This window comes from Pteronotus mesoamericanus, unplaced genomic scaffold (genome assembly GCF_021234165.1).
Source record: "Pteronotus mesoamericanus isolate MK-2021 breed Mesoamerican mustached bat unplaced genomic scaffold, CSHL_Meso_final contig_204, whole genome shotgun sequence".
NCBI classification, from domain to species: Eukaryota; Metazoa; Chordata; class Mammalia; order Chiroptera; family Mormoopidae; genus Pteronotus; species Pteronotus mesoamericanus.
This window is the reverse complement of record NW_026555088.1, coordinates 123,129-138,659: the sequence shown is the minus strand read 5'-3', so window position 1 is coordinate 138,659 and position 15,531 is coordinate 123,129. Positions and strand designations below refer to the sequence as shown.

General features: G+C 68.4%; 2 protein-coding genes across 3 annotated transcripts in view; both read right to left on the bottom strand.

Annotated features, from left to right (window-relative positions):
• Window positions 1-570: 570 nt before the first annotated feature.
• Window positions 571-6,789, bottom strand: PANX2 (pannexin 2). 2 transcript variants are annotated; one of them, XM_054570435.1, is made up of 4 exons: window positions 6,564-6,789; window positions 1,507-2,967; window positions 835-1,036; window positions 582-749 (listed from the first exon to the last, which is right to left on the bottom strand). In XM_054570435.1, exons 1-4 carry the CDS (start codon window positions 6,787-6,789, stop codon window positions 713-715), a joined length of 1,926 nt encoding a protein of 641 aa, XP_054426410.1. In that variant the 3' UTR covers window positions 582-712. The 2 variants fall into 2 exon arrangements, with proteins under 2 accessions (XP_054426409.1, XP_054426410.1); XM_054570434.1 differs by having other exon boundaries at window positions 571-1,036.
• A 4,798-nt stretch (window positions 6,790-11,587) lies between these two features.
• MOV10L1 (Mov10 like RNA helicase 1) overlaps window positions 11,588-15,531 on the bottom strand; it is a 36,499-nt gene continuing 32,555 nt past the window's right edge. Inside the window, 4 exon segments of the mRNA XM_054570479.1 lie at window positions 11,588-11,683; window positions 11,801-11,938; window positions 12,721-12,828; window positions 14,228-14,377. Of these exon segments, the coding sequence (XP_054426454.1) occupies window positions 11,588-11,683; window positions 11,801-11,938; window positions 12,721-12,828; window positions 14,228-14,377 (492 nt within the window).

The window sequence follows — 15,531 nt, the reverse complement described above, 5'->3', positions numbered from 1 at the left end:
GGGGCCTGCTCACACGCTGGTGCCCAGTCACGCACACTTGCACGCTCACGCACACGTCCACTTGCACACGGGCGCCCTCCCCCACTCGCCACACTTACTCATGCACGCGTGCACACACACACACCCTTTGTTTTAAACGCACCCTAAGTCTCCTGATAGTGAAGATGCTCGCTAGTTACAGTAACCATAGTAAAGTACAGGTAGTCGGGGTACAAGGAGAAAGTGCATGTTGACTTCGACCCAGGGCTCCAGGTCCCTGCCAGGGTGAGCCACAAGCAGGGCCCCTCGGGGGCGCCCCGGCCTGCAGTGCCGCTGTCCCCGGCTTCCTTCCACACCTGGACCCAAGCTGTCCCCCCAGACCGTCCCCTCATGGCCAGCATCCGGGGCCCAAGACGAAACAGACTAAAAAAATAAACTCTTCATCTCACAGCCGAGCTCCTGATGCAGGGGAGGGGGCGGCTCGCAGCCGTTTCGGCCGAGGCGCCACGGGTCCGGCCGGCCCCGGGCCCAGCCAGCACCCCGACGACGCCACGGGGGGCGGGAGGGGCGGGCGCCGAGCCCCGAGGCATGCGGATGGCAGGCTGGGCGGGCAATGCTGGGCGAGGAAGAGGCCGTGCCCACGCGGGGCCGGGGCCAGTGGCGCAGCCCGGTCATGCAGAGGGGCCTGCGGCGGCCCAGGCAGCCCGGTCCCCTCAGAACTCCACTGTACTCACTACTGTCCTCGGCTCGTCGAAGGTGGCAATGAGGATCTGCTGGGGCGGGGGGATAGTGATGAGGTTCCCCACCTCGGGGGGCGACCGGGGGCCCCCGTCCTCCTCCTCCCGGGCCTCGTACAGCGTGCTGATGTGCAGCAGCGGGTGGGTGGCGTTGCGGCTCAGGATGGTGAGGGGGTCGGCCTTGCCCAGGCCGGCTGGTGACAGAGGGGCCGCGGCGGGGACTGCGGGGGGCGAGCGGACGTGAAACGGGCCCCCCGCGGGGAGTGCGGTCCGGGCGGGCTCTGCTGGGTACAGGATTTCCTTCTCGGGGAGCGGAGCGTCTGCCAACAGCCAAGCACACAGGCGGTCACACCCCGCAGCCCGTCTGCCCGCCCCTGCTGCCCCCTCCCGGTCCCCACGGAGGGCCAGCGTGGGCTCAGGGCTCCGAGGCATCCTGGGGGGGGAGGCTGGCCTTCCCTCCCTCCGCCTCCTCTGCCAGGCAGGGGCCGGCCCAGAGCCTCTGCACCAGGCTTCCCGCACCTTCTCGAAGGCCCAGGCAACCTTCCTGCCACGTCCCCTCCAGCCCTGGGGCCAGGCCTCGCTCTGTCCACCTCGCAGGGCTCCAGGCCCTGCCGCCGCCCAGCCCCACCGTTCGCCGCCCCCCAACCCGGCAGGCTGACTCCTTAACCTCTTCCACGCGGCACCCAGGCGCCCGATTGCGGAGGGCTGCAGGCGGCGGGCGGGCCGTGGGCCTCCCTGTCCCGGAACCCGTGCCAGGCCCGGCCCCTCCTCCGCCTGGCCTGCTGCCTACCTTTGGTGGGTGCCGCGGGCAGCCCCAGCCCTCGCTCCTCCGCCTGGGACAGGAAGCCCCCTTCCTGGCTGCGGGAGGCGGGCAGGGCGGCAGGCACGGCCTCGGGCTTGGCCTTCTTGGAGCCCAGGATGTAGGGGTGCACGTCCAGCGAGAAGTGGCGCGCGTGCTTCTTGTCGGGGGCGGCGGGCGCGCTGGGGGCGGGGCCCGCGTCGCCCCCCGCCTTGTCGTGGTGCGCCGCGCGCGCGCCCGTGTCCAGCAGCGGCGCGATGAGCATGTCGGTGGCGGTCTTGCGGCGCACGGGCTTGGGCTTGTCGGCCTTGCTGTTCTCCACGCGCATGATGGCCAGCTGCTCCTTGAAGGGCTGCGGCAGCGGGTTGCTGGTGGGGATCCACTTCATCTTCTTGCGGGGCCGCTTGACCACGGGTGGCTCAGCGGCGCCGTCCGGCTCCGCGGGGTCGGCGCTGGGGTCCAGGGTCTGGACGCCGGCGCTGCGCACGGTGGGCGTGGCGTCGTGGTTGGACTGCGCCAGCGCCGCCAGCAGCTGCCGCACCACGTTGTCGTACATGAGGTCGCTCTCGTTGGTGATGAAGTCCAGCCGGTTGAGCGACTTGATGTGGTCGCGGTTCTCGTTGCAGAACATGGCCAGGATGTTGATGTCGCAGAACTGGGAGCCGCGCCACTGCCTGCGCGTCTTGATGCCCACCTTGTGCAGCTTGTCGAAGATGAAGTTGCTCTTGCGGAAGATGAAGAGGTGGATGAGGTTGACGAGGATGATGAGGTTCATGGAGCAGAGCAGCACGATGTCCACGCCCGCCACGATGCGTTGCAGCTGCACCGACGGCAGCTTGCAGCTCACGCGCACGGCAGGGCCCCCGCTGCCCACTGGCCCATCCGGGGACGCGCCCAGCGCGCAGGTGAACTCGTTCTGCTTCTGGGTGGCGTAGTAGGTGCACAGGTAGGAGATGGGCGCCACGCTGAGCAGCAGGATGAGCAGGTGCCGCGCCAGGTACAGCTTGGCCAGGAAGTTGCTGCGCCCGCGGCGCTCCAAGTACTTCTCGAACAGGTTCTGCTCGGGGCTCTTCTCCTTCTCAGCATTCTCGATGATCTCGCGCTTCTCACGCTCCGTGATGCCGGGCCCCTTGGACTGGATCTGCTTCTCGATCTTGGGCGCGCGGCCCTCGGCCGCCCGGTGGTAGCAGTTGTCGATCTCCTGCAGCAGGAAGTTGAGCTCGGAGGTGAGGCGGGTGGACGCCAGGAACTCCCAGCCCAGTGCGGGCACGTACATGATGGCCGCGAAGGCCAGCAGCGAGTAGGGCAGCAGCTTGTGCTCGAACAGCGACGGCCACAGGCTGGCGTCCACGCCAGGCAGCGCGTCCCGCAGCTCCGTCCAGCAGTAGCCGCGGGCGTACAGCGCCTGGTCGCGAGTGAAGTTGTGCGGGGTGTAGCAGTAAATGGGCTCCTCTGGGGGCAGAGAGGAGACTGGGCTGGGGCGCCAGACCCCGCCTCGCCGCAGGCCCCCCTACCACTGGCAGCGCCCGCCCCACGTCCCAGCTGTGCGCCCCCGCACCTGGGGGACCAGCCTGCCCTCCAGCATCAGGGCTCTCAGACCACTGCGTGCACACAGGGAAACCGAGCCCCAGGGAGGAGCAGGGCAGGCCACGCTCCTCGGTCAGGGCCCCTCTTCCAGCGGCACAGCGGATCCGCCGCCAGCCTGGCACTGCTCCAGGCGCCTCTGACTATCCCGAGAGAGGACCCGTGGCCCATGGGTCCTCAGAGCCCCGGGTGTTCCTGGAAACTCCACTGCTGCGTGCCCAGGGCCGAGGGCAGCGCCCGGAAGAGTCCCGTCGGAGCAGAGCCAGACCCTGGTGGGGCAGCTTCAGCGAGGAGCCGCCTGCACCCGGGGCTCTGATGCTCCGGGCTACAAGTCAGGGTCCCAGCCTGCACCCGCGTGCCCATCCACAGGGGAAGCCCACCTGCTCCACGCTGCCCTGCGGGGTCCTGCCAGCCCCGGGCTCCGAGGAGGCTGCCCCTGGGGCTGGCAGGCCCGGCTCACGACCCCCACCTCTGCCTCTCAGCCCCTCACCCCAGGGGAGGCCCAGACACCACAGCCCTTACGGGCCCCCGCATGGGGTGCGGGAGCTGGCACCCCAACAGCTGTGGCTAGGTTACTGTACTGACTCCGCAGTGGGGAAGGTTAGGGCTCTTGCTGGGGCACAGGGCCTGGGTTATCGGGTGAGCGCCATGTGATCACAGGGCTCCTAGTGAGAGGAGCAAGGAAGGAGACAGGGGCCCGCAGCCCAGGGCCGTGGGGGCCCCGGGAGCCGCAAAGGCCAGGCAGGTTCTCCCCGGGGGGCCCCGGAAGGGAGGGGCCCTGCCGACCCTGGTTCCAGATCCCGCAGCTGCAGAGCCAGGACACAGTCCGTGTACGTTCAGCCCCTGAGCTGTGCCTGCAGGGGGAGGCCGCCCGCCCCTGACCAAGCCCCCTCCCTCGCGCCTCCCCCCGTGGCCGGAGAACAACCAGGCCCCTGGGTGCTGGGGCCCAGCTGGGGTGGGGGGAGACCCTCGGAGCTGGCTGGGGGGCCGCCCCTCTCACAGGCCCACCCTGGAGCTCCTGGGCCTCAGCGGGCGACACGCTTGCCTCCTGTCCTTTTGGAAGAGGGAAGCGGAGGGCTGAGCTGGGACAGAGGCCATGGGGACACCTGCCCAACTGCGGCTGGAGAGGAGCCCGGGTCGTGCTGGGACCTGCTTGGTTGGCTGTTTTAGGAGAAGCTGGTCCCCTGCCCTGGGCCTTGGTCATAACCTCCAAGGACCCTGGTGACCCTTCGGCTCCGGCTGCCCCCCGACTGTGGTCACACAGCCATCTGACCCCTCGGCCCACTGCTGAGTGGGCCCTGCGGTGGGGGTCACGCGCGGCAGCCCTGGCCAAGAGCAGCGGGGGCCCCCTGCCGTCCGCCGCCCTCCCAGCCCTGGTGTCCGGGAGGCCCCTGGCTCGGAGGCAGCGGAGCATGGCTGGCCCCTCATCCACCCGCACGGGGCCAGCACGCGCTCCCCGCGTGTCCCCGACGAGCAAGCCAGGGCGGAGTGGTCGCCTCCTGCTCCGGGGCACCCGCCCGGTGCGGCGAGTGGGGCGCACGCCAGAGCCCTGGCTCAGGCTGGGCTCCTGGTGGATGGGACGCGGGTCCCTCGGGCAGCAGAAGGCGGGCTGGCCCCAAGCCCTGGGCGCGGACACTCACAGGGGGCGCTGGCCAGCGCCATGGGGACGGGGGTCCTGGGGCGCGTTCCTATCCAGGGGCCAGAGCTTCTGACCTCACCTCTCTCCTGTTCCCCTGCCCCGTGTGGCCGGCGGGGTGGCCCCCAGAGCTTTGCTGTGTGGACACGAGGCTCCCACCTGCGAGGACCCCTTTCCCTGCACCCTTCTTGTCCTGTGTCTGGGAAAGGGACCCCAGGACGCGTCTGAGTGGTCCCTGTCCTTCCCTCAACATCCCGGGGAGGGGGGACAAGGACGAGAGCAGCACGGTGACTGAGAGGAAACCTGGGGGAGCGACCGCCAACCCCCACGTGTCCTGCGGACCCCAGCACTCACCGGGCACCGCCCCCAGCCGCGGCCCCAGGGGGCGCACGCACGACTCCGCGCGCGCGAATGCCGGTGGGCGCCACGGGGCAGGCCTGCCACGGCCGGGATGCACACAGGACGCGCCCGGCAGCCCCGGCCTGGCGGGACGGGAGGGGGGAGGCGCTGAGGCCCGCCTGGCTGAGCCAGACTCCCTGCGCGTCCCGGGAGGTCAGCTGAGGGTGGCCGAGCCTGCCGCTCTGTGGGCAGCCATAGTGGGGTGATTGCGTCCCCCGAAAGACATTCAGGTCCCGCCCCCGGGTATCTGTGAACCCGACTTTGGTTGGACACAGGGTTCCCGCAGATGTAATCAAGTCAAGGCGAGCTCACGCTGGAGCGGACCCTGACCTGGCGTCCCGTGTCTCCGTAAGCTGTGGGAAGCGTGGACGCAGACGTGCAGGAAGCAAGCACCCACCCGACAACGGACACGGGGGACGCAGCCTCGGCAGAGCCGAGCCCCGCGGCAGGAGGGGCCGGCCCTGGAGCCCCTGGAGGCTCCGCCGGGCCCAGAACAAAGTTCTGCGCGGCTGAGCGCCACGTTCAGGCTGAGCCGCTCAGAAGCCCGGGAAGCGGATACATCCGCGCCCACCCCGGGCGACCCTGTGCGGGGGCGGCACCCACACCCCACGGGGCCGACCCGGCCCCTGCGCGTGCCCTGACCCCAGAGGGGTCGGGGCGCTGGTGTGCACCCCGAGTCCTGCGGCAGGGGTTAGGCAGCCCGGACAGCGTCCGCCCTCAGGTGGGACATGCCCAGCCCACGGGGACCTCTGAAAGGCGACACCTTCAGGGGGGAACAGATGCAGGGTGCAAGAACGCTGCCGATGTCACTCAGGGGGGCAGAGCTCCATGTCCCTCCTCCCTCCTGGTACCTCTGGCCCTCAAACATGGCGGATGGACTGGGGAGGGGCCTCTCCAGACACCTGGGCCCTGAGACCCCTTGCCGGCGGGGCTCCGAGGGGGCATTTCTGGCCTTCAGCCGCCTCACCCAGTGGCTGCTCAGCACCAGCCTGCCTGTCGGGGACCTCGGCGCAGTCAGGCCCCACGCCCCCGCCCAGCATCCGGCTCTGCTGGCCTCATCCATCACCTGGCACGTCGTGTTCTGGTCTTCACCTGGCCCCTCCTCCTTTCCTCAGACCCTGCCCACTCCCCCTCCCGGCCTCCCCTTCTCACGCCAGACCCCGGTCTCCTCTCTGCCTGGGCAGCCAGGTCCGGGAAGGGGCGCACCCCGGGCTCCGGGCCAGCGAAAGGAAGGTGAAAAACAATACATGGGCGAAGGGGCCTGGGGGCAGCCCAAGGGGCCGGCGACGCGAACGAGGACGGGTGCTGCTGAGGGTCTGCCGGGAGGCCCCCGGGCGCGGCCAACGCTGCCGGGCCCCGGCGCGGTGGGCCAGCGAGGGTGGCCGGTCAGCGCGGACACCTGCGGACGCGCCCCTCCCGGCGGCCTCACCTGCGAAGTTCTTGGTGAAGACCAGCGTGACCAGCAGGATGGGGACGAGGACGGTGCCGATGGTGACCACGCGGTCGAACGGCAGCTCGAGCTTGAGTTGCAGCAGCAGCGCGGCCAGCGCGCCCGCCTTGTCGTCCTGCGCGCCGGGCAGGATGAGCTCGCGCAGCTTCTCGCCGGCCAGCAGCGCCGTCGCCATGTCCGCGGGCTGCTCCAGGAGGTGGTGCATGGGGGGCCGGGCGCGGGGCGGGGCGCGGGGGGCGCGGGGGGCGCGGGGGCGCCGGGCAGGGGGAGGGGCGCCGGGGGAATCACGGGGGCGCCGGGGGGAGGGGCGCGTGGGGAGGGGCGCAGGGGGCGCGGGACGGACGCCGGGCGGGGGGCGCTCCGCCGCCGCCCCCGCGGGCACGGGTCGGGCCGCCGGGCCCCGCCGCCCCCGCTGGGCTGCAGCCCGGCCGGCCTGGCGCGTCCTCCGGCGGGGGCGGCGGTGTCCCAGGCTGGGGCCGCGGCCCCGCTCCCGCCGCGGGGAGGGGGCTGTTTACCGGCGGCAACTCGCGGCCTGGCTCCGCCCCCCGCACCCCCTTCGCCGCGGCCCCCCCCCCCGCCACGCAGAATGCGGCGCCGGCGATGACTTTGCAAAAAGGATTTAAATTCAATGAGATGAATTAACGAGGACTGGTTTCTTCTCTCGGTCCGGACGGGGGGCGTCGGGCGAGGCTGAGCCGGGGCTGCCCTCGGAGGCGGGGGCGCACGCGGGGGTGGGGGGAGGGGTGGGCTGGGGCCGCACGCGCTGCATCCCCGGCCCCGGGCCGCCCAGCCCGGCGAAGACGGGGCTCCTCGTCCTGTGTCCTGCGGTGTCGCTTCTTCTCTACCCAAAGCCTGGCCGCCACTGTGGGTGCCGAGCCCCCCCAAACTGTGGGGTGCTGCGGACGCGGAGGCGGAACTGGGCACCCCTTCCCCGGCTCGGGGCGTCTCTCCTCTCGGCCCCCACCGGTGCCCACCGCGCACGCCGGCGTCCCCACATCACCTGCCCGCGGGGCCGCCCGCTCTCCCGTCCTGACCTCCGGCCGTCACCCCCGCCGTCACTCCCGCCGGCGCCTGAGCCAGCCCCCGGGGTGGGCGCCGGGGGCCCGGTGCTTCTGGCCGCGGCCCCCCATTCCGACACTCCGTGCCATCCATCCCCGCTGTCGCCCACAGAACAACTGCGACAGCACTTAGGTCCCGGCAGAGCGCAGCCGCCGGCGAGGCTCGCTGTGGTTCGGCGTTTTCCCCGCGTTGGCTCCTGCAGCCCCTTCCCGCGGCGGGAGGAAGGGCGCGCGCCAGCTTGGCGGCGCGTGTGGAGCGCTCGGCTGTTACCTGCGCTCGGTCACCCGCCCCGCACGCCCGTGTGGCAGCCCGGGCCTCGCGCTGCGGGCGGGGGTCGGCCGGGGCTGAGGGCCGGCTGGGGGCTGCCGGGGCCGAGGCCGCGCGCAGACCTGTCCCGCTACGTTCTTCGGGGACTCGTGCGTGGTTCTCGGTCGCGCTCGCCCCTCGCTGCCGCCGCCAGTTCGCTCGTCCACAGTCACTAAGGCGGCGAGGCCGCCGCCGGTTCTCCCCGACTCACAGCCCCGGCGCCCCCCCTCCCCCGCGCCCCCCACCCCCGCGGGAAGCCACCGGGAACCCCGCTGTGTGCCTGGGGTGCTCCCTGGTTGCTTTCCCAAGTGCCGGGCCTCACTTCCTCCGTGAAAAGGGGGTTCTATCCCCATCACAATCCCCGCTGCCCGCGCGACCCGCGCTCAGGTATCTGCCACCCTCGGGTTGGCATGTGCCCGGCTCCGGACCTCGGCCCCTCTCTCTGGTTGTTGGACCTTTCCTTGTCCATCGCTGTCAACGCTCCTCCGCCTGGTTTGGCCGTGGGGTCTGAATAGAAATCCTTCATGGTGATGACGTAAGAAGCGGTGGTGGTGGTGGTTTTTTAACGTTCGTGGCTGTGGATTTCCTTTGTGAGGAGAGGGGTGGGCATGCCAGCGTCCCTCCCAGAGCGCGGCCGAGTGGCCTCCCCCTTCGATCCTCTGCCGAGGCAACCGCCTCAGACCACGGCACCAGGCCCAGCGTGGCCAGCCCCCGCGGCCGCACCCCTCAGCCTGGGTGCTGCCCGCTCCGCAGGCCTCCGGGGGGCCGGGGGCTGCTCCGGGTTCTCGGAACGCCGGCGCTGAGGACAGCCACATCATCTCCCAGGCCAACAAGGGTCCCCGCCACCTCTGGGAGGGGCGCCCTCTGTGGCTCCATCCCAGCTTTGCTGGTTCCAAACGCGAGCGTCACCTCCTGCGGAGTCTCCCCGCCTTGCTCTTTACCCGCGACCCGGGCATTTGTGACCTTCGCTTTGCCACACACGCTCTGGAAGGACCTGGTCACGTCTCTGAAAAGCACATGCAGCTGGAACAAGGCGACCGCCCTGGTGGCTGTTGAGGACGCGGGGAAGCCGGGCCTGTGCTGCCGTCCCCACCTGTGACCGCGCCTCCCCCTGCAGCCGGCGAGGGGACCAAACTGACTCCTCCGTGCAGGTCTCGTGGCATCGGTTTGTCAGGCTGCTTCCCACACGCAGTTTTCTGCGATGCGTTCGTGCGGCTGCCCCGCGAGAGGAACAGCGTTGGCCTCGACATGACCTCCGCGTTGGCACCTGGGCACCAGCGGGTGTGGGGCAGCCCTGGGGTCACGCTGAACGCTCAGTGTGAGCTCCAGGCAACGCGGCACGTGTTCCCCTGCCCAGCGGAGGAAGCAGGCCACCGGCCGGGGCGGGGCCTGCAGGGCTGAGGCCCGGCCCCCTGGGGGGCAGCCACCTCGAATGCTGTCATCACGCAGAGGGGCCTGGCGGGGACGGGGTGGGGGCCACAGCGGAGGCCCTCGGTGGTGCCCTGCGCGAGGGCTCGGGTCCTGCGGGCACCCGGGAGCCCAGCCCTGCCTCCCGCGTCCCCTCCCCAGGGCGGCAGGGGAGGGGCTGAGCGCAGGTGGCCCCCGCCCCCCGCCCCGTGCAGGCGCAGACTGGGAGGCCGTTTCCCAGACCCTGTCTCAGGGCACAGCCCTGAGGCAGCTGCCGTGCTGCCCTGAGGCTCCCGACATGCGGGCTTTGAATGGGTGACGGGGCTGTGCCAACCCTTTGATCCCGTCTTCTTTCAGGTGAACACGTTCCATCAGCTCTCACATCAAGGACGAGGGCAGAGACGGACCGCAGACCGGCCACATCCCAGCGCCCGGCGACACTGCCCACGAACCCAGCATTTCCCCCGATGCGCCTGCCCGTCCTGTCTGGGGGACTTGCCTGTTACTGGGTTGGCAGAAAAGTTCACTTAGTTTTCCTGTACGGTGACTCTAGCAGCGCTTAGTTGTCTTCTTCATTCAATACGATTTTGTTAGATCGTAGTGGGACAGCTGGCACATCAGCGTGCACTTAAAAAACCAAAAATTGGTGGATTTTTGTGCAGCCATTTTAATATTGAAGATGGAAGAAAACAGGCAACCCTTTCAGCACACTGTGCTTTGTCATTTCAAGAATGTAAAGATGCAGCTGGAAGGTGAGAGACCTGTGCCGCACGCGGAGCTGCTGTGATGGATCGGACACGTCAGAAGCAGTTTGCAAAGATTCGCGGCACCAGTGACATTTTGGCCAAATAGTCCTTTGCTGAGGGCGGTCTCGCAGCGGGCGATGTTCGGCAGCGCCCTGGCCTCTGCCCACTGGAAGCCAACAGCAAGGGAAAGCCCACACCCTCCGAGTACCCGAGTCCATGTTACTGAGGAAAATGACAAGCGTGCGTTTCACTCGCAGGCTTTCGGACCAGCCCGCTGCTTGGCCGAGGACTTACAGGAGACCCAACAGCAACTGCTGCCCAGGTGGGACCCCGGGGACCGGGCTGACAACCAGCCCCCACCCCGCAGGCCCGCGCTTGCCTGGGGCCACAGCCCAGGGCGGGCAGGTGGGCGGCACTGGCCAGACCCAGGACTGACTCCAGGGCTGGGGGGCAGCAGGGGGCTGCCTCTCTAGGGAGGGGCTGCTTTTCCAGGAAAGGGGTCACGGAGACGCCAGGTTAGGCGGCACACTGGGCACCTCTGGAGAAGCTCCTGGGAACCCGCCAAGCCCCGGGGCTGGCCCAGGACCCTCACACCGGCCCGTTCGGCAGTGCTCCCCACTGGAGGCCCAGGCACAAGCCTGTGCCAGTGGCAGGGCCGGCCGTGGACGCCACCTGGGCCCAAACCGCCCACCGCAGCACCAGGAGCTGGCGCCCCCCCCACCTTAGCCTGGGGCAAATGGCCGGGCGCCCCCACCCACAGCCTTGGACGTGTTGTCAGGGCCAGGCAGGCCCTCCCTGCGCCCCCGAAGGCCCAGCCCCATGGACAGGAGCCTGACAGCGGGAGGGAAGTCACGCGGGGCCTGTCCCGCCCGGGGACAGTGGGCAGAGACCAGGTCGGGTCCCCCAGACGCTGTGGCTGCGGCCAGCCGGGCCCCGAGCCCCCCGGGCCCGGGCCCATCTCCCCTCAGGTGGCTGGAGAGGGCGTGGTCCGGAGTCCCCCGGCCTGGGGCTTGCGCGCCTCTGGCACACGCGGCCCGGTGGCAGCTCCCAGATGGGCATTTAAGACAAACTTCCTGGGCACTGGGGGTGCGGGTCCCCAAGCCCAGTACCGTTCACAGGGGAACACACGTGTGGACGTGTGAACACTTCCAGCCTTTCCCCAAAACAGCCCCTGAGGGTTTTCACAAAGGGCCAGATCCTGGCCAGAGGGGACAGGCAGGGGCTGCGACACAGGCCAACCCCACCTCTGCTCAGAGCAGGACGGAGGCCGGGTGGGGGGCGGGGAGGCGGGAGGCTCCCTTTGCTTGCTTGTTTGTTTATTTAGCCATCATCATCCGAGGACGTTTTTTCATTGCTTTGAAAGAGGAAGGGAGGGGAAGAAAGAAACATCGATGTGAGAGAGAAACACGGACTGGTCGCCTCCACTCGCAGCCGCTGGTTCACAGGACGCCGCTCCGCGGGGCCGCCCCGGCCGGGGCGGGGGGCTCACTTCTGCAGGGACCGCAGCGCGGGCGGCAGGTCGCAGCCCGTGTACGCGCCGTTGGTGATGCTGTGCTCCAGCAGGGCGCCGAAGCAGGGGTCCTGCGGGGACGTGGGGACGCGGGGCGCTGGGCCTCGGAGCCGGCGATGGGCCCCCAGCACCCCCGCGGCTGCCAGCCCCGCCCTCCACGGCGCCAGACCAGGCTGCAGCCCACTCACTCTGACCAGAACGTAGGGGTTTCCCAGAACAATCAGCAAGGCTTTGGGTCTGGTGACAGCAACGTTAAATCTTTTTGAGTTGGACAGGAAACCCAAAAAGTACCTATCATCTTCAAATTGATCTTCATTTGATCGCACCTAAAAACACAAGAAAAATGGTACAATAGTTCAAGATGTTTTTTGTCATGGAAACGAACTCTTGACATAAAAGCATTTAGAAATGTTAAACATCAACCCTGGCTGGTGTGGCTCAGTGGGTTGAGCGCCGGCCTGCGAACCAAAGGTTCATCGGTTCAATTCCCCATCGGGGCACAGGCCTGGGTTGAGGCCAGGTCCCCAGTCGGGGGCGCGTGAGAGGCAACCACACATGGGTGTTTCTCTCTCTTTCTTCCTCCCTTCCCCCCTGTCTAAAATACTTAAAAAAATGTTACACATCAGTGGACCCATTTGTTTATAAAAGGAAGAAGGTGGGTGGGGGTTGGGTGGGTGGGGGGGGAGCCTGCACAGCAGGGGGCCGGGCGCTGCCCGCAGCTCTTGGCACAGGGTTTTGAGAGAGATTTGGAGCTTTAGGTGATTCTCTTCTTTTCTGTGACTGGATTTCCTAATTTACCTGCATGTAACTGTGCACTAGGATCATTCGAGGGTGGAGGGGGAGCCCCGAGAGGGAGACCTGGGCGCGGCCGTGTGCGCGGGAACCGCGGCCTGCGTGCGGCGGGGCCCTGGGACTCCACCCTCTTGCCGCCTTCGGCCGTCCCTGCCCCCCCAGCTGGCGCGCCCCCTCTTCCTGGCCCCTTCCCTGCGCTGCCCTGGCCTTTGGGGTGGCGAGGAGACCCCCCGCCACGGGGCCTGTGTCACCGTCTCCCCTCATGTGCCACAAGCCCCCCCGACACCGCAGCCCCGCGCGGGGCGGGGCCGCCCACCGTGGAGATGATGATGACCGAGTGCTCCTGTCCTTGGAACTCCTCTACCGAGCCAACCTTTATGTCCATCAGATCCACGTTTCTCAAAAGAATTTTGATTTTTTCCACCTTGGAAGCAGATAAAAAAATTAAAAACTTTCACAACCCTGACCCTTCCCTCGCGCGTCACAGCGAGCGAGTACGGACCCTGCGCAGGGCGGCCGCTCGACCCCGAACCGTGCTCCCTCTGACGCGGCTGCCGGGCCCGGCCCCGACTTCAGACGCGGGTGCGGGCGGGGCTCCGGCTCCGGCTCCGGCCAGGGGCGGGGCGCGTCCCACACCAGTGGCGCGGGGACCAGGAAGACTCCGTGGTGTGAGAGGCCCAGGTAACCAGCACCCAAACCGGAGCACAGGTAGGGCGCATTGCTGAATGGTTGCCATGGAGAAAAGCATGTGCTTTTGATAAAAGGTGGAATTCTTAAAGTTCACAAAAAAGAGCACAAAGATAAGAACCAGGGGTGGGTCTGAAGACTCACTGTGACCGACCCAGCCCCAGGTGTCCCCTCAGCCAGGAGAGGGGAGGAGCCAAGCCCGTGGCGGGGGCCCCACACCACGCAGACACGGGAGGTCAGGTCCCGGCTGTAACCCCCCCCCCCCCAAACTTGGCAGCTCAAACCTTCAGAACAAAGTGGGAAAACACTTCCCAACGTCAGGACAGGGAAGGTATGAGATATAAAACAAAAACCCCTGGCGGGTGCGGCTCAGGAGACCAGGCGCTGGCCTGCGAACCAAAGGGTCACTGGTTCCCGGTCAGGGCAGGGGCCTGGGCTGCAGGCTGAGTCCCCAGCAGGGGGCGCATGAGCGGCAACCACACATTGGTGTTTCTTTCTCCCTCCTTTCCTCTCTATAAAAAAATTTAATTAAAAAAAAAGATCATCTTAAAAAAAACCCCAAGCCATAGAGTGAACGAATGACCTGCGTCACGTGTGTATTCGACTGTGTGGACGTGAAACGCACAGAGAACCATGGACAAAGAGCGATGCCGGCGAGCCGTGACGAGCCTGCGGCCTGCGGGCCCAGGCGCGGGGGAGGTGCCGACTCAGCACACACCGCGTGGTGACACCTGAGCTCAACCGGGAGCGAGCGCTTGATGTGAGCACGGACTTTGGTAGAACACGAAGTAACAGCCAGTGAACACATGACAAGACTCTCAAATCCCTGACAACCACGGAGGAGACCCCGCCCCCGGTCCCAGCGCAGCGAGTGGGCTCGGGCAGGTGTCCGCAGACAGCAGGCGGCCGGCAGCCCTGCCGCAGGGAGGACATGAGCCAGACAAGCGGCCCGAGGCCCCCAGGGGCTGAGCCCCAGGACCCCAGGGAGAGGCAGGCCCGTGGGAGCCCGGCAGGGGCGGGGGGCGGGCGCGGGGGCAGTGGCTGGGAACGGAGGCCAGGGGGCACGGCGGGACCCCGTCCGTGCGGGGCCCCGGTGGACGAGGGAGCACCGAGGCGTGCGTGGGCGAGGGCCGCACCTGCTTGCGGTAGGGCGTGATCACGCCGACGTCCTGCGGGGACACCCGGCTGGAGAGGCTGTGAACCAGCAGGCAGCTGTAGCGCAGGACCTGGACGGCCTCGGCCGGGTTGAACCACGACGGGCTCCTCCCCTCACGAGCTTCGCTGCCCTGAGACAGTCGGGAGACGGGGGCAGGTCGTCACAGGCCCGTGTGTCAGAGCTGCTGGTCTGGGCCGGGGCAGGGCACGGGGCGGGGGCTGGGAGCCCGGCGGGGCAACGCGGGTGTGACCACGGGGCAGTCAGCGCTCATGAGCACCACGAGGACGAGGGCGGGAGGGCCGAGCGGGGACGGGAGGGGACCGAGGGGAGGGGGCGCCTGCTGGGGAGGAACAGAAGCCCGGGAGCCACGGTGGGGGGGGGGCAGCACGCATGGCCCACAGGGGGGCACACAGCACGCATGGGCCACAGGGGGGCGCACAGCAGCCGGTGGCGGGGGAGCAGTATGGCGGGTGGGGGACCCTCGGGCCAGCCCCCACCGCTCCCTCAGGCTGCCCCCCCACGTGTAAGCGTGCGGCCTCCGTCCGATCCGCAGAGAAGAGACATGCAGACCCGCAAGCACACAGCCCTCGCTGGGCCTCCCTGAGCATCAGGAAATGCAAAGCCACGCCTGAGAGCTCAGCCCGCGCAGGGCAGGGCGCCTCCCGTCAGGGCGCAGAAGCCCTGTGCTGGCAGGCAAGGGCCAGGGGAGCCCCGCTTGCGCATGCTGCGGCAGGCGGGATGGCGCTAGAGCTGCGGGAACCGCGTGTGGGTCCCCCAGGACATTAGACACAAAAATGCCATGCGACCCAGCGTTGACGTCTGGGGAGTGGCCCAGAAGGACTGAACCTGGGGACCCAGACAGGTCTATGTGCCTGGCTCATGGCGGCGTCACCGGAGTGACCGGAGGCAGGAGCAGCCGGTGTCGGGGATGGATGATGGCAAACACACGTGGCCCATCCGCGCAGCAGAGCGTTGCGGGTGCGGACACACGGGACTGCGTGAGCTCAGAGGCGCAGGGCACAGAGGACGAGCACTGTGCAGCCTCACCCGCACGGGGTCCCTGGAGGCGCCGGCATCTCGGAGACAGAGACAGACAGAGGCAGACAGAGGCGCCCCGGGCTGGGGGAGGGGAGGGCGACTGTTTGGCAGGACTGTCGCGGTTTGGGACGACGGAAATTCTACAACTGACTGTAAAACAAAGCGAATGTATTCACCGCCACCGAGGCATGCGCCCGCGGTGGCTAATGCCGCCAGTTTTACGCTGTGTGTACCTCACCGCAGCTG